The sequence below is a fragment of the Athene noctua genome, chromosome 12 (assembly GCF_965140245.1).
Source record: "Athene noctua chromosome 12, bAthNoc1.hap1.1, whole genome shotgun sequence".
Taxonomy (NCBI): Eukaryota; Metazoa; Chordata; class Aves; order Strigiformes; family Strigidae; genus Athene; species Athene noctua.
Genome location: NC_134048.1, coordinates 15,984,343 through 16,008,988, shown reverse-complemented (window position 1 = coordinate 16,008,988; position 24,646 = coordinate 15,984,343). Strand labels below are relative to the sequence as shown.

Sequence of the window (24,646 nt, the reverse complement as noted above, 5' to 3'; positions counted from 1 at the left end):
CTCAGATTACAACCTTTGCTTGTTTTTTCACCTGCTGACCCCAACTGTTACTACAAAAAGCTGTCATGCTTAATCATGAGAAACATGAGCAGCAGCGAGTTAATTGTGGTAAGAGTCAGTGCTAAGCATTACATTCCAGTCCTAAACACCAGGGAAGTCAAGAGGTAATGTCTGGTGGGTGCCGCTTTTATTAGTTTAGGCAGCCACAGGAGGAGAGAAAGGTGAGTGTGGATCAGAGGTTGAGAAGGATCAAAGACTAAGAATAACATGGGGAAGTGCCCCTTTTTCTCCATCCCAGTGGTTTTGTGAGAGAATACGTCTTCTCACATGATATAAACCAAAAGTGTTCTTGATGCTTTGGTTGTAGGACATTGTCCCGTAGGCCTGATACCTCTTTTGGGATGTATAGGACCTGCTAGGTGTGACTTACATGTCCCATATGTGTGTTTTTCATATATAAAAATCCTATGGGGGGCACTTGGGAGACAGAGGGTCAAGGAGAGAAAGGAAAAGAAACATGCAAGAGAGGAGCAGGGTGGAATGCTGGATCTGTAACACTACTCTGGATAGAATATAGTTGTGAGCCCTTGAAATTGCTGGTTTGCCATAGCTTCAGTGGTGACTTGACAAGTCCCTTTATCCATTGGTCCATGTTACTGGTAAAGTATTGCCCAACTTCATCTCGGGACTGAGCCCTTGGGGTGGTCAGGATTGTGTACCCACAGAGGTGATCACTCTTGCAGCTATATGTGGCATATACCAGCTCGCACGACCTGTTACTTTTCTTAATGAAACCAGAGAAGACCCTGCAATGTGAAAGCCCTTAGGGCTTGTAACCTGACTGAATTATCTATCTGGGGAAAAAAAATGTAGTTTTTAGCAGCACAAAACATCTGCAGATAGCCGTAATAATTCCTGCTCACTCAAATCACAAAGCATACTGCTATCAGAATTTAATCTGGGCTCTTTGGTGCATAATCATATTTCACTCATTTTCCTTCGTCCTTTTGCTTGAGATAAATGAACCCCTTCTGTGCCACCACTAACCCAGAATTCATAAGCCAATATTTTACACCCAGGACAAGGAATGTAGCAAGTTGCACTTTATGACCCATCTCTCATTCCCCTCCCTTCAACAATCAGTAACGTTTTCAGCATATGTCTCTATTTAAAGTTTACTTAAAACTTTCATTTCAAAATGAGATGACAGTGGTCATTTTATCCCCCACCACTCCTGAGCCTGCCTCTGTTCATAAGACATGATGCTCTGGCAAGAAGGACCTTTACTTGGCAGGGGACACCCTGGGAATGATCCTTCTTGGAACAGGAGAACCTCTGGCAAGTGACCAGTGTCACGCTGAGCCATGCTATGTCTTTGATTTTTATCCCTTCAAATTCATGCCTTTTGGCAAGAGCTCATGCAAATCTGTTTGGGTTAGCCATTCACCTTTAGTGACAGAATTCCTTTTCCAGTGCTGGAGGTGCACACGCAAGGAGAGGAAGAGGCAGTAGACAGATGTGTTTTATTTTTGCAGCTAGATTAGAAAATATGCAAGACATATATCCAAATGCTCATGGTATTCCTTCATTTTCCTGGTTTTCTCTTGATCTTCTTAGGGCTTCTACCCAAGTACATACCCCTTTCCTCTAAAATCTCTGAAACAGCTGTGACTTAGACGCTGGGGTGGCTCTTTTGACTTGGACTTCAGTTTTTAAGGACATGCCTAGCAGGACTTGAGAAGAAGACACCCTAGTTCCTTTCAGTGAGTCCATAAATTACAGTGAAATGCCATGGAGTCAGTATGGCATCTCTATATTTATAGATCAATAATTCCTCCAAATTACAATTCCTGCCATGCTGTGGCCTGCATGATCCTTGGTTTCAATGTCTCTCTCACTGTAACATGAAGCCTCTTGTCTGGAAGTGATGACGTGTGTGTCCCTCGTTTCAATGTTCTCCCCACACTGAGCTCCAGCTATTGTAGATTTTATGATTATTGTACCCTGCCTTACCTGGGAGGCCTTGAGGCATCATATAGCATCATCTTCCTGCTTCTCTAGCCTGGAGAAATTGGGGGGGGGGAAAAAAAAAAAGGTGGAAAGATTCCTTAAGGGGAATGTTTGAGGATTATTGTGGCAGTTCTTGACTATCCAACTCCTGGTCGTTTACCAATCTTAATTTATACATGTAGAGACATAACTTTTGCTAGAGTCAGTCTCAAATCCTAGTGATGTCAGTCAAATTTATGCTAAAAGGTATTCTTCAGACCATTTTCTCAGAAAAAAAAAACAATTTACCTCAATCCTTGCAGACTGACAATCCTTGCAGATTTACCTCAACCCTTGCAGTCTGACAATCATCCTGAATCTTAGAAATAATACCTTGCATTTGATGTGGTTTTGCTTATACATTTGCTTGTGCAATTCCCTACTCACACCATGTTTCTTACACACACACACCCCCCCCTTCCTAAGCAATTATAGCCAAAATGAACCTAAATCCCTCATATTAGTAAAAGTTATGACTTTCACAAGTTAAAGGTGAAATATAGTTTGGTCCAATTCTGCTCTGTGCCAATGTATCCATATACCTGTCTTACTGCATAAAATCCATAAGAAAAACTCATATAAAATCTTGACATATATTTTGTTTGCTATTATGGTTTCTCAGATATTCCATTACATCTTGGACACACATAACTAAGCAATTTCTGAAGAAAAGGGACTATTTGCAGTCATCTGCTGGAGGCCTGCAGCCAACACTTCACACCATTTGTCAAGGAGATTTTTGCCATGGAAGTGCGGGGAGCAGGGGAGCCTGGAAGGGCTGGGGAGAGGGTGAGAACTGATAGCTGCAACTGTGGAATCTGAATGAGGAGAGGACAGAAATGCATGTTACATCAGTCATGCCTGGCCAGTGAGCTTTGCAGTGGTTGTTTGAAGGACGTGAGAATGACTCAGGAGACCCAAACACTTGGATATAGAGGTCCAGATTGCTGGGATGTGCTTGGGCTGTGCAAGGAGCAGAGCAAGGGATCCAATCCTGAGCTGATCATCATGGAGGAGAAAAGCGAATTAACCTGAGACAGGAGAGCAATCTGCTGGAAAGATATTCCTATTGTATCTGCTTCTCCCAGAGCAAATATTTGCATAAATGTTTATTCCAATAAGCTGTGTAGCCTCTTAGCAATAACGAAAGCATGGGAAAGACTGTGAGACTTGAAACTAATCAACAGGTTTCCATATCTTTTTGCTGTGGGGGCTGATAGCCCTCAAGAAATCCCACCAAATAGTCCATGTTTTACAGAGATTTCCCCAAATAACAGGGGTCAAGTTCCCTGCCACATTTTATTGCAATACTCCTGCACAGCCAAAACTTACTTTGCCAGTTCAGTGGAATGAACCACGTATTCTCTATATGGAGTTCAGTAGAATTAATCACATAGTCTTTATATGGATTTGCTATGAATAAGAAGGTGTATTAATATACAGGCAGCTGGTGAATATTACAGTGAATAGTTTCCTGTTAACACAGAGCATCGCTGCATCTCTTAGAGAAGAGATGACTAGCTTAAAAGAACATCTTTCATCTGTGTAAATGGTTTACTGGGGGGCATTGCAGATTGTTCTGAATAGAATTTTTTTCCACAGAAACAGAGCTAAAAGGATAACACAAGTAATTGCATTCTCTAGTGCCTCCCAGTGCTTTAAATGTCATCCTCTATGGAAAAAAAAATCAGCTGATGGCAGCCTGGTGAATTTGGTAATTGTAACTAATGGGGTTATCTCTTTTTGTCTGTGTTTTAGGATGGCATGGGGAACCTGAGAATCACGGAAAAGGGTCTAAAGCTTGAAGGAGATTCAGAATTCTTGAAACCTCTCTACGCCAAAGAAATCCGGTCAAGACCAGTAAGTTGTTGGGAAAGGAACAAGCATGTTTCTGTAGCCCTAACAGTAAGAAACCTTGAAGTGGTGTAGTTATTGGATAAATTACTTTGGCCACTCTGTAAGTTTGGGGAGTGAGACAGTGGGTGTCCTCTGAGGACTTCATTTGGGTACTGTTCAGCTCTACGTGGGTTTAGTTTGTGTAAAGCCACAGTTAAAATGCTTCCAGGACCTCTGAGGTTTCACATTATCTTTTTGTCTCCTCTAGAGACAAATCATAAACAACCCTCAACTGAGAGACCTACTATTTCTGAGGTAGAGAGATGGCAATCAGTTGTGAAATCCAGCTTGTGTTTTACTAGTTAATCCTCAGAGATCGGAGAGGTGATGCCTTGGCACAAGGGCCCGGTCTATTGTTAGCTGGCACAATAAACCCATATTATGTGCTCAGTCCTATTTCATGTTGTGTTTTAAAATTATGTGCAATTAAAATTCAGTGCTGCTAGGAGAGACTGCTTGACAAAAGTGGCAAGGATATTAACAACTGAAAATGATAAAGAACCCAAGTGTGATTGAAATAGCATTTTCATAACAGCACTTCGTTGACTGTTGGTAACTTTTGCTCTTTCTAATGCCATCCTCTTTGTCCTGAGCAGTTTTAAAATAACTGAAATGATTACAGAGAGTTTCCAGGATCCTTCTCAGATGTCATCTGTCTTGTTTCCTGATCCAAAGTGTTAATTTGAGTCAGATACCAACCTCCCATTTTGATAACAATGGCAGATAGCTAATTAAATAAAGTTAACATCCCTTTATCTCAGCATTTCAGTGCTTCTGTAGAAAGTGGAACTTGTAGCCTAATCAACACAACAGCCAGTACAATATCTGATTTAGTTATTGAAGGTTGTAACCTCTGTAAGATGGCTAGCAATTGATTTGAACAAGTATCATTTGGGAAAAAAGATAATAAGAAAATGTTCATATCTATAAATGTTTTCATTCCTGAATTAAAACAGAACCATAGAACCTTACACGTCATACAATTTGTAACATAAAATGTGTCGGAAAGGTGCAGCACTCAGTTTGATAAATAGACTGACAAATTACTATTTACATTTCTTTTTCTCTAGTTAGATTGCTGGAAATAATGCTTGATTACTAAGAGAACTGAGAACCACTTCTTGCTAATGGGGAGTTTACTGTTTTCATATTATCATATTAATCTACATTTCAGTGTTAGGGGGTACAAAAGGTGACCCTTCTTGAGGTTATGAAACTAGTTTCTACCTATTGACAGTTTAATGAATGCAAGGAAGAAGAAATATAAGGTAAGGTCTGTGTGTTCCTGTGTCTGTTCCTTGCTTTATCCCTCCTCCAGAATTACTCTTGCTGTTAGCCAGAGAAGGATCTAGCCACAAGCCAGAAGGTCTGATCTACAGCCGAGTGAGTCGGAGCATCCCTTCTGGCTTCAGTACATGAGTCCTGGAAAGTGTATTAACTGTATAGTTACATAAACTATGAGTATAGTTTCTCTGACTTCTCTGTGGAATAGGCTGTGCTAACTTTCAGGTTGCTCATGATAACATTGGAATTACTACTGGGCTGGGGGCAACAGGGACAATCCTATTGATTTCAATCAACTTCTGCTTTCTTGTGTTGTGTGTGAATCTGGCCTCTTGTAAGTAAATGAAAGGGTTGCAGACAATCAAAGGATAATAGATATGGAATATTTAAAAATATTATTAAATAATTGACACTTTTTCTTTTAAAGAACAGTAGTATGACCCAGTATTCTCTTAGAGGGAAGTGTACTAACAGTCCCTGAACTTGATGAATATTGCTAAAATGAAGTGCCAGACTCAGCACTCAGTGGTACAGATGAACATCCATACCAATTCTGTAGTAATCTTCTCTGGGTTTTCTGAAGTGCATAATGTGGCTTTAAATATGCAAAGTGTAACAGAAGCAACATGACAAATAATAGTAAAGACCATCCCAGAAATAAGCTGACATACAATATTTTTCACATGTTTAATTAAAAAAACTAAGTGTTGTGTACAGGAATAGATAATGTTTTTATATAAAGCTCAAAAGACTTTCATACACTGGTTATTTATAGAAGACTTTAATTTAAAAAAATTAATTTCACTGTTGTTCTGTGTAGTAGATGAAGGGGCTGCATGGAAATGGCAGGGGAAGAATCACTTTTTGTGTAAGTGGCTGCAGTCCCATGACCTCTGTGGAGTGGGTTTTCCCACTCATGTCTCTGCAGTTCTGCTCCCCACGCTGTCCTGCTGTGGGCAGAGCCAGGCAATTCCTGGCAAAACATCTCCAAAACATGAATTGTGATAATTCTTGAAAGCCTGAATTTGTCACTGGTGCCTCTTCTTTTCTGCTGCATCTCTTAAGCCCCAGGAAGGTGGTAATTAAAGTTACACACAAACTTGCTTTCCTAGGAACTGTGACTTCTGGTTTAATCATAGTTTTGGATTTCCACTTAGAAGTGGATTTCTTTTTCAGATTAATTTGGCAGGAAGAGAAGATCAAGGTTTAGAGAGGAGGAAAAGCCCTCAAATGTCATCTGAAGAGACTGGCTGTGTGGGAACCTCTGAGTTTCTGTAGTTTGTGCCTCAAAGAGCTCTAGTAGGTACTGCTCCCTTCATCACCTTCTGGACAGAACAGTGGCATTTCGCTGTGCTCCTTTTGGAAGGTAACTCATTGCAGCTGAAATCACAACCAAGAAGAACTGAATCTGTTTCACTGTGGCATGCAATTGATGACAACCCAACAAAGGCATCTTTCTGGGAGTCTCTTAAAAAAGCTTTTCAGAAGGATTGGACTGATGTGGTTCAGTCCCGTGCTGGAGAAGTGGCCCAGGCTTGATTTCCTTTCCCCTCACCCATTCAAGAGTGAACCCCCAAATCCTTCTCCCTTCATATAGTGAGGGTCTCTGTTCCTGTTATTTCCACATCCTAGTCGTGGCTCAGTAATACTGGGTTTGTAGTGCCTCCTGGATTAGGATCCTATTTCTAAGCATTGGAGCTTGCGAGTAAACATAACCTTGTTATTGCACGAGCCTAAAGTTTATCTGGAGATTAATGAATGAATAGAAACTGGTGGTAGCAGTGTTTGCAGCCTTGTAGTCTTTTTTAAATGAAATGAGATAGATCCATTCCCTTTTCCAGGCGTGTTCAGAGCATCTTAAACTCCCAGCCAAACATATTGTGCACTAAACAGTATTTTCCATGCCACTTGCATGGAACATGAGCATCTTGTTGCCTTTAATTAAGAAGTTAACTGGACCATGAAGTATTGCCAGTGTAAATAAAAGTGATTTGTACTTAGTCAAGAAGGTACATTAGGAATCCTTGCATTTCTTTACTTGCACATAAATTATGGAGATTATTAAAAATTGGAAGGGTCATCTATAAACCCATCTGTAGCTCAGCTGCACTGTCACTCTCAAAATGTAGCTGTCTTTCTAACTGTTGTAATTTATTGTGGACTATCATGTGAACCATCTGCTTGCTTATAAATCAGACAAACTTTGACTGAAAGTTGCACGCAGCAGCATGAATTGTTAATTTTATGTGGTAGAAAGCAATGGCAGCAGTTTTGTGGTCTTCAGTCTTCATTGCCTGAATTTGAACAGAAATTTAAAACTGGAAATTTTCCTGACTTTGTTGAGAAGAGCTGCTAACAAGCAGGTTGCTCGAAATTTACAGTGAGCCCAGATTTAGCTTTCTTAGTGCACTTGGGGTGTTTTGAAGCTTGCCACATCCAGGTCTGTAAGTAACTTAAAAGGGGCAAGACAGAACAGGCTACGTGCATTTTTCATTCCAATAATAATAGAAATAAAATCCTGTGCTGTGATTATACAGGAAAATCAAGTTAATTACTTCTCTCACGAGCTGTGTGACAGCCAATGAGATGATAATCTCAGTTTTAGGAAGCAGAGAAAGACATTGCCATGATAGGATTAGGAGGGGTTTGCCCTTTCAATGTTCATTTCAAGTGCATAGATAGAAAAAATAAACCTCAGTTTGCAAATATTTACACCTAGGCTTAAGGTTTTTTACCCTGTATCCTTTTAAAGACAAGAGTATGGATTTGTCTGACAAAAGATTTTTTGCAGTATAAAGCTCTTGACTGGGGTCCTGCCCATTCAGCTCTCTTGCAGACTCACACGGACACAGATCTAAACATGGACACCAACCTTTCTTGTCTGTCCTCTGCTGCCTGGGGGAGCTCCAAGCTATTCTGTTGTTGCACAGGTATAAGTGACGGCAAAAGATTTTGAGGAGATTTTAAGTGTCTTTCAAAAGAGGTCTCATAGCGTATTTAGTTGGTTTCATGTTGAAGGTCTGCTTCCCATTATTTTTAATTAACCGAAGAAAGAATTTAAAAGACGAATCCTATACACCAAAGAAAAAGGGCAGAGGCAAAGTACAGTGCTTTGTTGTTTGGGTTTTTTTTTCCTTTCTTTGGGTAATGTTAGAGGTCCTTATTCTGCTCACTGTGGCAATGAGTGTCTCAGTGAGAGCAGCGTGCTCGCTCAGAGTGTTGGAGCAAACCTGGTCTCATTTGAAGCCATATGAAATAACTGGTGACTACAGCGGAAGAAGGACTGGACCTGTCATTAACACTTGGCTGTGATTCTGCAAGGGCATCTGTTTGGCCTAAAAAAATTCACAGTTGTGAATTAGGGCTGATAACTGCTATTCCCTTTACTGGTGTTTAGTAAGTCCTCATCAGCATAAAAGCTAGACTAGCAAGTGCATAAAATATGCTTGTCTGTACTTTACATTTTCCCCAGCTAGTATTTGAATGATAGAAATATTAAAGGAAGCTTTTAAGAGTGATAAATAATTATTTTACCAATGTACTTGTCTCACTATGTTCAGATCTGGAAGAAGAGTGTCATAATTTTAAAGCACAGAAGCTGTTCTGTAATGAATGTATTCTTTGGTATTATTTGCTCTGCAGGTCTACCTGCCTGAAAGCTAAAAATATACACTGAGAAACAATGAACCATGTATTTGGATTAAACAATGACATGTGCCCACAATGGGGCACACCTGCCTCATAGCCATAAATACATATTTATAAACAATATAACATACTAATTTGGATTAAAAGCAACATTCACCCATGAGGAAAGGCAATGCAGATGGCAAGATAATTGCAACTTTGTGTGATGCTCAAACTGTGTAGAAGAAATCTAGCTTTCAGTAAAGGCTCAGATAGATAGCATGAAAGAAGGCTGCTATTTTTTGAGGAAGGAGTCAGAATAATTCCTTTTCTTCCTTTGTCAGTTTACAGAGCAATAAAAGGATATTGAATTAGTTCCTGATGATTTCGTCTAGCGAAGTGCTTAAGGATTTCAGCACGCTCACTGAAACCATCACGGAGTGGAAATGAAGTTTGTCTCACCGTGCTGTCGTCACCTAGCCAGTCCCTGCACACTCCCACCGCCTTTGCTCATTACTCCTCCCACTGTTTAGCTATTCTTTTGGTTCTTCAAAGAAGAGGGGAATCTTCTTTTTTGCACATTATGATACGAACAAGCCTGTGAGAGCTCCTGGCAGCTCATGGAGATGTTGGTCTTTGGCATTTGCCTCTGGGGCAGTTTAGCTGCCACTGTAGCTTCGGGTAGTAAAAACTCACACTATCCCAGGTCGACTTCTGAAGCACAATACTTCTCTAACTGCATCTTCATAGCTTACTGTTTCTTGGTTGATTTTTGGCAGCAAATGATAAAATATTGTTTAAAAGCCCTAATAATTTTTTAAAAAGCACAAGGTTTCTCCTGGTGGCACAGGTGACAAAAGAAAGCTTCTAGCTGCGCCTGGCCACATGTTCTCCCTGTAGGGTTTGTTAAGCATTAGCTGTGGCACCACTCCAGATACCTTGTTGTTAGATTCTATGCCAGTGTGCTTTTGCTATAAATGTCTCTCTCAGTTTGGTCAGTTTGAGTCTTGCTGGCCTGACAGCTATCAACAGAGAGGAGAGCTGGCAGGCAGCAGGACAAACAGTAAAAATAAACAGAAGCAGCCCAGCAAGTTGCAAAAGGCATCATTTTGGCAGAAACGCCCTCACCTGATGCACAGATAGTGCTGCCATCGCCATCCCAATCAGATTTGAGTCGCATACGGCAGCAGGCTGTGAGTGTCCAGTGGGATTTATAAAATTGATATGCTCTCCTCTTAATAAGTTTCATTCTTAAGCAATAAAATCCAGAGAGCCTACTTCAGACTGAACCTTGGTTGCCCCAGCACTGTGAGGGCAGTTAGTGGCTCTGTGATATTTCCAGTGTGCTGAAGAGGTGGAAGTTTAAGTAAATTTTACAGCAACTATGAAAACATTTCCCTTTACCTTCATAGTAAAATTGGCCAGAAGTCTTTCAGCTCTGAATTTTGAAGGAAATTTTGTAGGCTGGCTGAAGGAGTACTTCCAATACCACCACAATTAAATCTTGCTTTCTGTTCCCTGGTGTTTGTGTAACAAGCTGGTGTTTTGTGCCACACACTGAGACCACAACAGGGAACTGAAATATCCTGTCAGATGCAAAATCCCAAAGAAGAGCAAGAGACAAAGCTCTGAACTAAACAAACTTTTTGAGATAACTCCACAAGTTGCATTTCAAAGCAAAATCTCGTGGAGGCTGCCTATGGCATTTTGAAAAGGATTTCATTAAATGTTGCTAACTTGTCATAAGCTCTCTTAAATGGAAGGGTAATGGCTCATAACATTTGTAAGCTTTTTAATTTCATGCAATATGAGCAGTGTAATCAACACCTATTAAAGTCAATCAGCTGTGCCAAGTGGGCTACCTACCTCAGCTTTTGTCTATATTTTCATCGTGAGTACACCTCTGAATTAACTCTGGGAACAATGTGTTTATACTTTCTTATTCTAACATCAGTGGACATTTTGTGTCCAGAAAACCCAATATGGTCATTGCAGAATTATCTGAACCCATAAGCTGAGTAAGCACTTTTACAGTCAGTGGTGTCTACTTTCTAGGGATGGAGTTTGGGCCATGGAGTTGATGTGGACTAGTTAACAGCTCCGGAGCTAAGCATGAAGGAGATGGGGAATTTCCCAATGTGTTTGACTTTCTCCCTTTGACAGGTGAAATTTCTCTGCTTGTGTTGGTTGTGTCAGGAGAGGGTATCTGTTCAGATCATGTGTTCATTTTACTGCTCTGATCCAATTCCTGTCTCCTCTTCATTTTAAACATTTGCAGCTGGACTCTGCAGTCATAAAAACAAGAGATCTGCATCACCATTCAAAGTGAGCCGCTGGGTTAAGGCTGGGTGCTGTGTGGTCACTAAGCTTTGGCATTGCATTGCTGCCATGATCCCAGAAATTGTTTGTATTTCAGCTGCGAAGCTGAGCTTTGTGGTGGGGCTGTATTTCCACGGAAGTGTTACAAATCAGCTAACATCATGTTTTCAACTGAGTCACGAGCCTTGAGACAGGAGAGCAGACACAAGAAGTTAAAAGGATAGAATAAACATTTGATTTAGTTTATTCCCCCAAAAGGAAAAAGAAAAAACATGGAATTACTGATTTTAAAGCTGAAAGAAAAGGGCAGAGCTGAATGAATTTGGCTGTCAGTTTCTTGCCTTACTTGCACATGGACCACTCTTCTAGTGTTTGTTATTTCAGCTTCAGTTTGGCATCTTGAATTTTCGTGCTACCTCTGTGAACTGACTGGGAAGCTGCTGTGAAGCTCATTTTTGCTAATTAGCCATTTATTATTGCCTCCCAGTATTCCTACAGGCTTCTAAACCTTTGGGAGCTGTACACCGTCCTTCTTTTTCTATGTTTAATCTTTTTTTTTTTAAAAAAAGCACAGGGGTTTTACTGGGGGATTCATAAGTGTGGGACACATCAGTCACGCATACTAATTATGGGATTTCTGTTGCTGACTTGTATTGCTGTTAAAAGAGAAGCTCTGCTGATAGTTGACCACAGCTGACCTAAACCAGCCCGTGGGATTGAACGCATTTGTAGAGTAGCCCTGAATTCTCAGTGCAAAACTTGATCCAAATTTCATCTTAAGCTGTAGCCTGAGAAAGCGGTAAGCCTTACAAAGCACCTGAAACTGCTCAGGGGAAAACATGAGAATGTGTACTGATGCATTTCTCTCTCTCAAGGGCAAAGGCCTTCAGTTTAAGGATTTACTATGTCTGGACATTGCTGCTGACAATCAGGATTCTGGCTACTTTGGAAAGGATGAAATATAAAAACAACTTCTTAATATTAAAAATGAAAAAGGAGTGAAACTTTATACAGTATGGATCGAGAGAAGATAGAGGCAAATAGACAAAGAAAACACTAAAAGACAAATAGCAAGATCTAATTATAAAGAAAAAGTATGTTTTTCTGATATTTCCAAGAAGCCTCCAGAGCAGAGCTTCGTGTCTTTTTACTACAGGGCAGAAAACACTTCTGCAACTCTGCTGCTGATCAAAACTATTTCAGCAGAAAAGTTATGTATTTTATAAGGCAAGTGTTACTTACCAAGACAAGCTGTGCTGTCATTAGGAAGTACAGGCACACACAACTGCTTTTACAGACAGTTCCGTTTGTGTGTTCTTTGATTTGCAACAGGAAGGGAAAGCCAGACCTTCCAGGTTTCATTTACCAGTAATGCCAGTAATAAGAGCTTCTCTGATTGTTCTGTCTCTAAATGACAGATACTGGATTTGGAGAAAGAACAACACAGGGAAAGACAAGAACAGCTCTAAATTTGCTCCTGTACTTTTAGGGCAAATTAGTTGAGGGTCTTGGGAAAACTGACTTGCTGCTTTTGAAAGAAAAAGTAAGATTTCTTTGGCTGTTAACATCTTTCTGGTTGGAACATCTCTAGTTTTGATCTCTGTTGTCTGAGACTGTGCCTGGCCGTCTACTCCCATGTAGGCCAGAGTCTTTCAGGAAGGGACAGTCCCACACCGGCATTAGTGGCACCGTGTTGGAGTGCAGGACACTACTGCATGTGTGTGATAACAATGGCTATAAATCTAGTCACAGAAGTAGGCATTCTGACTTGTTGGTGAATTTGGCTTCAATCCAAACAGATATTTAATTTGTGCATAATCTACAGACATAAGTAATTTCATTGACATCAGTAAGTTTATTCACATGCAGAGTTGGGCGTACATTGTGTTCTTTGCTGGCTTAATTTCTATGTATACTGCACATGTGTGGCAGAGCAAAGCTACGGCCAGACTGGTCTCTGTACAAACATGGGGACTGACACAGCCCTTTCTTCCAAAAGGTGTTACGCTGTCAATAGGTAGGCAGAGAGTGGGACAGGAGATAGGGATGAGGGTGAGCAAAGTGGCCAACTCATTCACTCCCACAGCAGCTGAGGATTGGTGTGAGGAGTCCTGCATCCATGTGCATGCTCATTTTAGTAGGTCACATGCTCCAAGTGTAAAAGAGTGTGGTGATAGAGCTGGCAGATATTTTTGAATAAAAGCTGATACGGTAAAATGTTGTCCTTTTTTGTGGGGGTGAAGGAAAGCAGTTTCCATGGTGTCCTTTTTTGTCTGTTTCTTTTTTCATTTTTTACTCCAGGTTTTCAGTATAAAATGTTAAGTGTCCATTGATTTCCTCTTGACTTGATGTAATTCTGAATCCAGTGAACTTTTTAGGTTTGCTTCCAGTCTGGCCTTAAAATTTTCTGAGGCAGGTTGTATGAAAATGGTAGCAGGGAGTCTGCTCCTCATTTCTCTCCAAAAGAGAATAACCTGTGGAATGGAGAGAAAATTCAAGGTGTTTTAGCTCACAGTATTTCTTCCTTGTTCATCCATCAGGGCACAATCCTTGTTTGCCACCCTTACATAAAAAAGCAGGAGATTGCTCACTTTCAAATCTTAAATTTTCGCTGAGCAGGAGTAGAGCTGAAGTACCTGTGGCTTTTGCCTCCTCACCGCTGAGGTTCCCCAGAGAGCATCAACTGTACAGTGCTGCTGTCATCCAACTTCCCCCAGAAACATCCCTTCTAAGGACAGAGACACGTCCTCCTTTGGAAAGTCCTTCTTTCTGGCCTACAAGGGCAGGTTTTATTTAAAGTTTATTTCAAATGCAGCAGCACTGAAATTTGATTTGTAAATTCCTGTCTGTGTATGAAAATGGTGAGTAAATGCATCCCAAGATTTGTACAGTATCTTAGTGCAGGATAATTTGTTGGATTCTTAATTTGTTGTCTAAAACTAGACAATGAAAATTGCTCTTATGACCTAGGCTTTTTTCCTTTCTCTTTCCTTCCAGCTGCAGCTTGATACTCTGCTTCTAGTTCTTTTTCTCCTTGAGCAAACCCATCTACTGTTCCACTGTCTCTCTCTTGATTTAGACAAGGGATGGATTTGTCATGAAAGTCATTAACATCTGAGTTCTGCTTCTCTGCTAAAAACTAGCAACAGCTGCAAAAGATTGCCCACGGCACCATGAATGGGTGGCTACTGATTTGGAGAGGAGCTTGCTCTTCACTGAATCATCCATTTCACTCTTCAGTCTTCTTTTCCAAGTACTAATGCAAGCTGAGCCTTCCTGTTGGATGTGATCTGACAGGCCTGCAGCCCAAGGCAGCACAGCTGAAGAGGAAGATGTGGTTTTCCCAGTGCAAACCTCCATAAGACATCAATATTTAAAAGTAGAGAAATAAATAAAATTACAGGCAGGTGGATTGATTGAGGGGAGAAGAGAGGTCATTTGTCTGACAGAATAAGCATATCTCTGCAGCAAGGCTTTCCATCCTTACAGTCAAAAGCTGTTGTCTTTCTTTTGATTAACTTTATTTGTAAGAGTGTGAAGAACTCATTATTTTTCTTAAAATCCTGGGGCATAGCTGTTCATCACCTTAGAGCAGTTGGTACTTCCCTTTAAGCAGATTCCGCGTTGTGTTGTACACAGAGGTGAAGACACACTGTGAATGGCCAAATAATCCATAATCCAAACACACACTAATTGTTGTAAAAGGCCAAGAGTAAGTGATCAACCCGAGCTGATTTTGGCTTGGCTTCCAGAGAGCCATGGCTGGAAGACAGTGGGTTGATGGGATAAACCTGAACATGTTTCCTCTGATGCTTCCTGTGCCTGAGTGTTCAGAGCCTGTGTCCTCCAGTTTTTTGCAGGACATCCTTCACTGTTTAAATGAAGTAAAGGTCACAGAAGGCAATGTCATGTATGTTGTCAATGCTGCTGGATTGAGAAGCACATTTTATTGCATGTTTACTGTTGCTTCAAGACAAAATATTTTATCTGTATTCTGCTACCTCTTGAAATCCCCACCTCCTACTACAAACTGACTTTTCTTATATATGTTTCCTTAAGATCCCAACTGTTACTTATAAATGGTGAACCTTGATGTTGGCACACAGTTGGGAAAGCAGCAGGCTTTTTGTTTCTCTCTGCAACATTACCTGTTATGCAGCATTCTGGGCAGCGTAGCTTAGCTGAAGTAGAAAAAATGGGAACATGCAGGGAGCACCCTTCCTGCGCCCTTTCCTGATAGGAGCCACTGGTTGGGTGTCTTTACTGATCAGTTTTGTTCCTCCTAAGTTTTGAAGAACTTCAGGAATAAAAACATTGGGAGGCAAATGCCTTTTGTTTAGAAGTGGAGACAACCAGACAGGCTGAGCCACCCTGCTGATTGCCCGAAGAGTAATTCAGGGTCCTTGGTTTTTATATGCCTCCCTGTGCTCTGTTTTACCTTCACACATCCTAATCTCTTTGGCTGCTTTAGCCATTACTCACCATTTCCCCAAACAACATTCCTGTCTTCTTCCAGGCATGGAAAAAGCATCTGCTGCTCTTTCTGTGAGCCTGACATCTCCTGAAACACCACTCCCCAGTGGTATTGGTTAGGGGTGTATTTTTGCTCCTTGGCCCTGTGCCATGGCTGTACCCTGTATTCCTCTCCTCTCTTCACCCTGAAGCAGATAGTCAAGAGTGTCTGTTGAATGGCAGCCACAAGATACAGTCAAATCCCAAGACAGAGCACCGCAGCCCTGCTCTTGCAATTGTCTCACTGATCAGACCTTTGCTGTCGTGCTCTGTCTGTAGGTACATGTGTTCTGGGTAACAACATCCAGCATGATTTAACACCCTTCCTCCAGATCAATCCAATTTCATGTCACATGCTTAGCTGCATCTGTCATTTTACCTTTTCAAGTGTACTGCTGCCTTGGCTGTTAGACATTCAGCCTCTCCAAGACGGATGGAGGTTTGCAGTTCTTCCCCTCCGAGACAGATCCTGTCTGACACTCACACATGGACTGTTAGGGCACTGCAGGTCAGAGTTTGGCCCCTGTGTTTACTCCTGTGGGAAAGTCTCTGTCTAGCCATGTAGACTGACAGAGCATCCTTCTTAAAGCTGAGTATTGATTGTTTCAGCAGAAGAAACACAGTGGTTAGATAAAAGCAATTCAAAACCAGTTTGTGCAAATGTTTCTGTGACTCCATAACCCTGTATCATAATTAAAGCAGATCAAATTACCTTAGTATCAGAGGTACAGTCATAGGCCCAGCCTTTCTCTTCTGTCCTCTCATTTTCCCAGATATGCCCCTACAGAGTTAACTGAGTATATTTCTACAATAAATATTCCCACAACAAGGCCAAAATATGGTTTTCATCAATCATTTTATAGCTGCTTCAAACCTGTCACACCAGTGCATGCGTTTACAGCAACTTGGGGAAAAAAAATGCAGACAAACCATAAATAAAAGGAAGAATTTGAATAGAAAACCTGAATTTTCTGTCGCCACGAAGGGTCAGATGATCTTTCTTTGTGTCTCATACAGTGGCGAGCGCACAGTCTCCAGTGAATAAATAATTGCAGATCCAGGAAATTAGATTATTACTTCCATGAAGCTATTGAAAAGGAGAGCACACTGAACCCTTCAAACCTCTTTCCTGTTGCACAGACCTGCGTTTGCCTATGGAGCACAGCAAATGTGACCTGAAGGACAGGTCGCGTAAAGAAGAGCCTTATAATTGCAATAGATGCCCCGAAACAGAAATGCTTTGATTGCATGAACATGTCCGGGCTGAACCTTGTCATTTCGCAGGCCAGATGCATTGGAGTGAACTCCACTGGGTAATCACAGAAGTGAGGATGGCCTTCTGCGTCCTGCCTCCCAGCCGTAACCGTGCTGTAATATAGTTGCTTTTGCAGTGTAATTGCTTTCTCTGCAGGGCTTCTTCCTATTGATTCTGCTTGCGTGGATTTAAATTGTTTGCGGGTTGGAACTAGACTTAAGTTGGTCTGTATCTCTACTCTTCTGTGCTAGGCAGCTCACGTGGCAGTTCTATCTAAGAGACTTTAATGATGGCTAGATAGCATCACTCCCTGGCCTGCGCGTATGTATTTGATTTGAGGAGAGAGGTTGGATCAGATAAGTTCAGAACGTCAATAAATATGTGTATTTTGTTTGGTGACACTTGTTCAATTTGAATCTTTTTCCCAGGAAGCAGCTTGTGTTGTGTCATTTTTTCAGCATGCTGTGTAAATGCTCTGCATCTGCAACTGTCGAGGATGGTGCCATCTCATAGTAATGCCATCTGCTCGTTCACAAAGTGCTTTTTGCGTAGATAAAAAATGTGAGGTGTTACTCATAATTAGGCAAATCACATGCTGTGATCTGTGATTGATTTGATTTCTGTTGCTGGCTACCTCGCATATGTCTATGTGTCCATAAGTATTGTCTACATATCAGCATATGGATGCAGATGAATCAGAAACTCATGAATTCTTTCTCCCAATCCAGACAGATGGAAATGTTTTCTTTTCTTCCTATTAGCAGCAGCTGAATTTCAGTAACACCAGGGGCCTCTGCTAGGATCTTGCCTGTGTTTCGTACTGTACATGCATACGTAAATTGGCATAGCCATTTATAATCTAATACAAGAAGTAAGCGATCCATGACATGCAGGAAAGGAAAGTTAAAATTTCAAAGCAATGTTTAGAGATAGCCACGTTATTAGCCTTCTTGGAGAAAAATATCTGGATATATAACTTGGTGTTATGCAGTGCACCAACAGAATGCCTAAAAGGTGCTGGGAGCATTGCAGAACCCAAGTGTCTCTGCTGAATCAGACTTCTGGAAAATATTACTGTGTCTTTCTTAGTATTAACCCTATATACTCTTCAGTGTGTATTAACCTCACTGAGATCCTAATTGTTCTGATTGTACCGTGGTCCAAGTAATGCTGACAGTAAGAGAAAGTTAACTCATAAATTACCAGTTCTGTATAATTTTAATATTGTCTTCAAATATCTTTTATAGATAGTGAGGTATGATGTACCAGCAGTTTTAAAAGATGTTTAAGGCAGGCAGTAGGCATACCATAAAAGCCATAGAGATGAAAACACATGAACAGAGGTCTGCACACTTGTCTGGACTAAAAGTTACAAGCAGTGGAGTAGCTATATCGGTGGATGATTTAGAATATTTTAAACTTCAGCAGAGCTCTCTTCCGTCCTATGGTCCTGTGCCCAGGTACAGCGTGTTCACTTCAGCAGGACATCTGTCACCACTGGAGTCTGACCATAACTAGGACAGTCTGAGGCAGAAAATAGTCTATAACTCAGGACAAATCCATAGTCCTGCTGCTACAACACCTCCTATAGACAAGGATCCGATCAGTGCGAGCTGCCACTAAGCAGAAGCTGCTGTTTGGTATTTCTGCAGAAGAATTGAAATGGTTAGTGAATATTTGGTTGATTTGTACTGGAAATAGCGATCAGTGTGCTGAGAACCTAGGACTGCATTACAGTTTCTCGAGTCCTTCTTAGTTTGTATGGGGGTGGGGAGAGGCATTCCCAAGCGATGCAAAGTTAATCAACGTACATTTGGTTGACTCTGGTATAACACCTTTGGGTCGAACTCTGAGTGCAGTGAAGTGCTTGAAGCATTTGGTCATTTTACAAGTTGTGCTGTTCTCTTCATATCAGCTGTTGTTTGAGGGTGTCTTGCCAGAGGACTCCTGGTGCTGATCACACTTCAATGCAGTGGAATTTTTTCTGAAGCCAGTAATGCTCAGGTCAGTCCTACCAATACAGAAAGTTTGTGAATGTGCAGCAGCCTTCAGGTGTTACAAATCCAGATTTCCCACCCCCATGGACACTGAATAGAACTCCAACATGCATGGCTGCATTTTATTTTTATGTGTATGTCTATCAGTTTCATCTTGTCATCTGTGCTTTTCCTCATATTATAAGTCAATGAAGTAAAAAAGAAAAAAGAATAGCAAAGAAGTCAAGGCAGATGTAATGTCTTGGAGGTGTTTTTCAGTGTTGTTTTTAATGTCATCACACATGGTGTAATTTAATTTTCAGAAGAATCTCAGCTGCAAAGCAGCTGATTAGGCATCTTGAAGAAGCAGCCACTCTCTCAAATCTGATATTATTACAGGTATTTTTCTAAAGAGAGAAACCCCTAGACTGCCAGAAATAAATCACTTTGAAGGATACTAACCCCCTTGGGTAGCCATCCTAAAGCAGAACCCAGTCATTTAGATCTCACATCACAGACCTGCCTTCTTTGCACTTCGAAAAGAAGAGTCAGAGATGTAATTGCTTTAATGCAGCAGTGGGAAATCTATCTTTTGTTTCTATTGTTATTAAAATGAGCTTCAAAAAATTCCATAAAAGAGGGGAGTTTGTGATATTAGACATAAAACTCCAACATGTACACTATCTATGCTGTTAAAGTATGTCATGTTGTGTGGGACCATGGTATTCTCTGAGTTTCATGGTGCTATAAAACATATCTTTCTGCAAAGGCGACTCTACCTTGTTTGCATAGAAGAAGGAACTTGAAATTTTTTTGTTTTAAGCATTTGAATACTTAATAAACTGTCAGAAGCTGAAACACAGCACATTAAGTCAGCACATGATACTACATTTTTGTCTTAGAGTGCCAGTTACAGGTCAGGGCTGTATCAGCTCCATTATTTATCCAGATTACATGACCTGGGCACATTACACTTGTGAAAGAGGTTTTTTCCTGGAAGAAATGGATGAAGACTACATTTTGTTATCTCTGCACAGGACCTATTGCCTCCTCTCTAAATATAATCATCTTTAGACACAAATATAGCACAATCTGGGGCATTTTGTAGCATTTGCTTTATTTGTATGTTACCAATTCCATTCATGGTTTACTTTCATTCTCCTATGAAAAGCTTACACTATCAAATCAGAAGTTTTACTAAAAAAGGGATTTGGTTACATGGACATTATATTCAACTATTTAAAGGACAAAATCAAGATCAAAAGAGATTCAGTGATTACACAACAAGAAGTATGTTCAAATCATATTAAGAGATGTTTGCAATCTAGCACCTAGGGATTTAGCTACATGACTTAAATTTTTGTGCCAGAAGGCTTCTGGGCAAAATCCTCTTCTTGCTGTGGGGAGCTGGATCAGAAACAGGAAGAGCTATTCGGTTTATTTTTGAAACAGAAACAGTGATGGTTGGCTTGCAAGTTTGGCCTGAAGTCTGGATTTTCTGTTGATGCAGATGAAGGCCAGGCTGCTCTTCCAGGCAGGATCTTAGGGATGGGGTTCACTAGATACTCGCAAGTTTGTCTTCATCACAGCCAAAGATAGATGCTGAACGTGTTTTTCCTGTTTGCTTTTCAGGAGGTGCACAATGTCTGTACAATGTTCTGGTGAGGTTTGCTGTGATTCACAGTAGTGCCAGTTGCTTGATCTCTGCAGCATCTGTTACCAATTGTGCAGTTTTTAATTCAACTGTTTACTCCCAGCTCTCTGCTTTTATGGGGTCAGCTCTGAGCTTTTCCAGTGTCATACACTCACCAGAGGAATTTTTGCTCTGAAGGCAGGAGTGGGGGAAAGAAACACACCCTTGGGGTCAGGTCTGAGTTTTTTGACTGTGTGCTCCACATCATGTTCTGAAGATTGTGGTTAGGAAACTCGGCGTTTTGTGTCATGCAGTGAGAGTATTATTACTGGTGCTTCCCTTTGAAAGATGAGCAAGTCATACAGAAACATACAAAACTGGGTCAGGGATGCTAATTTAAGCATGTCTGTGTCAACCGACGAAAAATGACAGAGTAAAGGTTAAAAAGTCATCTTTCCTGATAGGTCTGGGGACATGCCCAACAACTGCAAAAATGAGCTTGCATGCAGCACTGTGTCCCAGGCAGTGTGTGATGCTGGGTCCAGTTACATGAGGGAGTACTGCAGAGGTGATGTTTCTGTGGGTTTTCATTAGCAGTTTACCACTCTTGGGGAAGGACATTTCAGGTGCCTGAAATTACTGCTTTGTGTCTCAGTTAAGGGGCAATGAATACTTGCCACTCCAAAACAGACAGAACTGTGAAATGTTACCTCATGCAGCTATGAGTTGGCCCTACCAATGGAAAATGCAATGCAGGAGAGTATCACTGCTGATATTACTATTATCACATTTAGCTTCTAGTATAGTAGGACTGATTGGACTTCAGGAAAGAAATGTGTTTGTTATAACCCACGTGAATAATTCCCCTCTATCAGCAGCTCCTTAAAACAGCGCTCAGGGGTGCAGGGAAGTGAAGCTTGTGGCTGTAGGCCAGCTGAAGGAGAGCTTTTGCTCTCACAGTGGGCTGGCTGCTTGCTTTACAGAAAGCAAGCATTTGCCCTCTGACAGTCCAGCAGTGTTTGCTTTCTGTAATGTCAGTAAGAGGTACAGTTAAGCAGGAAAATGGTGCTCTGGGTGGCTTCTCTATAGACTGCTCCTTGTCAGCCTGGATTATGCTTTAATATTTTAATTTTTCCCATTACTTTGTCAAACCTGCAGGAAATTCACCATTTTCATCATTTCCACAAGATTTGCTTGCACTTACTGTGTGAAGTCTTTGAATCCACAGGATCAAATCAAAGCTACTCCTTTTGACCATCCAAATTGCAAACACAGTGACTGTGATGCATTATTTTTAAATTGCCTGTTAAAATTTAAAAGGATTTCCAAATATTTTTAATAAAATTCCCTTAAACAGTCTAAGGACATCTGTTAAAGTATTGAATTTCCTTAAAGACAGCACTGGTTAGGTTTGCTTCAGCTGCAAATTAAGGTTGTCAGTCAAAGTGCTTTTTCTGTTTTAGTCTCTGATCTAGGAGTTTTTAGCATCTCTTCCAAAGTGAGCCAAAGAAAGACAGCTAGTGAGCTGTTAGGGCTTGTTTTGCCATGTGTTTAACCTAGCAAACAATCAGTCGATACCTTTTGCAAAGTCTTCTATATTTTACTGGATACCTCACTGCTTAGTGAAGAAACAAGCTACACTGTTTTGACACATTTTCGCGCTTTTCACATTCTTTATTCTGCAGCATGTCTCTAACATTTTAATATATAGGGTAGCCAACTTCTTTTGTGTGTCTACAAATATTTGCATTATTGTTAAGCCTTTGGGTCTGCTAATGAGGGGCTGGAGTAAGAAGCAGAATGATGTATTTACTATGTAGGATATCCTGCAGAGGTGAATGGTATATTCATGGTGGGCTGGAAGCAGATAAAGAGCCTTAAGAGTCCTTAAAGATCCCAGCCTCACCTGCCCCCAGAAATGGAGCTGCAGCCCAGAGCATGGTCCTTTTTCTGCAAGGAAAATGTTTGAAACAAATCAGAAGCAAATGGGAAAACATGCAGAAGGGAAAAAAATGCATCCTACTCCCATCGATGTCTCTACCTCAGTTTCTCCAGCCAAATGATCAAAGGAACCACTGGAAAAAAACAATAACATAAAATAGCGTTGGGAAGGAGTTGACCACTGACTTAATTTGCAGAGTTGCTTAGGAAATTAAATCAAAGGCTGTAGCTCAGTGCAGTTCAATGGGCTGGCTAAGATGGGTAAGAACTGGGACTCCGCTAACACAACACAGTTAATAGAGGGTTGTTGTAAAGAGGTTAAAGTCATACCAGCCAAGTCTGGGCATGAAGAGCAAGTCCATGGCAGCACATGGGCTGGGAGCAGCATCTGCTCTTGCAAAGTGCGGGGAAACCTTGTTGTCTTGTTTGTGATGAGAGGAAGAAGAACAGATGACAAAGAGATTTTTCAGTACATCCTATAGCATGCGGGCAGTTAAATATGTTGGGGTTTGTGTGATGAGTGATATCAGACACATTTTATCTCAAATGTTTTCTGAAGAATTGGGTTGAACCTTTTGGAGAGACAGGTAGACAAAGATTCTTTTCCCTACTTTTCTAAACCGAAAAGAATGCTTAATCCAGTTTTCCATTCACTTCCACTTTCTTTGTATCAATCCCAAGAGTAACATATATTTATGTATTGAATATTTTTTATCCAGAAAGATTCAGAACTCTTGCATATTATACCTCAGAAATGTGGTGTGTCTCATACTTAGTGTTATAATTAGACATGCTTATTTATTGCATGCTGATATTCTAACTCTAGGTCTATCAAGTGTTATGACAGTTTATGAGAATATTACTTCACTACGTAATTATTTTTATTGTGGTGATGATGCCATATTAATCTAGATTTCCACTTGCTCATGTGCATCAGAATACTTCATCTTGGGTAATGATAACATGGAAGTGTAAGAGAAATGAAAGATTCTGTCTTTTCAGTTATAATTTCTGTTTTAAGAATTTTTTAATGCTTTATTTTTTTTCCTGTGTGATTGAAGGAAGCTGGCATCATCACCAAGCTTGCAAAAGAGGAAACATTTTTTTAAATGTTCAGTGTGTAAAAGATGTCAGTGTTGATACCTTTGTAAACAGATGATGGACAGAAAATCTGCAGAATTTTCAGCAAAAGGGAGTAATTTTTTCAGCTCTTTTTCATTTCTTAATGGAAGAAGAATTATGGAAATGAGAGCAGGCATTGCATTAAGTGCTTGAAATGTTCCTTCCCTGCAGACCAATAAAAACATAACTCTTCCATTAGGGAAATTTAGTTTTTTGAAGGGTGCATGAATCTGAGCTCTGAATCAGTGAATGAGATGACTGTGCTGGGGTAAGCGTTTCAAGATCTGATTATATATTTTAAGTCTTTTGTAGGTGGATACCAGCTTTTAGCTTGTCTTGTACGACTTCTTCAGAGCAACTTTTTCTGTGACTCTTTTTATATTAACCACTTTTTATATCATCCACTTGGCGTATCTTGTTGTACTTCTGCAGTGTAATCGCCTCTTACGCAGATCAGTAACAGAGTTTCAAAGCCATGGCAACTGAATGATTTTTCCTACCTGAATTTGGACTAGAGGGTTTCCTGGCCTTTTCCAAACACTCTAACTACTTGCATAACTCCATAAACAAAAGTCAAATAGTGCAAATCAAAAATGTGACCTTTCTGTGCTTCATATGGCGTGTTTATAGTCTCACCTATGACTATAAATTATGCAGATTGTAGCTGTCTGCCTTTAAAAATATCCTTCATCTGTAAGTGTGAGATGAAAATGTAGCAGTAAACTACTACTGCTGGGGGTGTTCAAATTAGGTCCCTGATCAGGGCTGTTGAGGATTAACACCAGAACTAGTGGGTATTGAAGTAAAGCCATCCTTTTTTCTGTGCTGTTAACCATAAAATAGTAAGCAACACTCATTCTAGGTTCTAGAAGATCACAAATAAAAATTAATAAAAAATAGCAAAATCATTACCAGTCATTACCACTGCTCCTTACTTCTAACGTATTAATCATATTTCAGTTTTGTATACTATATTACTTAAGCTGTCAAACACACCACAGAGGTATGTATATAAAGATGATTTGTCCTCAT

At 40.5% G+C, this 24,646-nt stretch overlaps 1 protein-coding gene across 4 annotated transcripts in view; it reads left to right on the top strand.

The window, feature by feature from the left end:
* The window catches only part of SGCD (sarcoglycan delta), a 236,495-nt gene that overhangs the window by 156,770 nt on the left and 55,079 nt on the right, over positions 1-24,646 (top strand). For all 4 annotated transcript variants that reach the window (XM_074916280.1, XM_074916282.1, XM_074916279.1 and 1 more), the window contains one exon: positions 3,808-3,909. In XM_074916280.1, the coding sequence (XP_074772381.1) occupies positions 3,808-3,909 (102 nt within the window). The remainder of the gene's footprint in view (positions 1-3,807; positions 3,910-24,646) is intronic.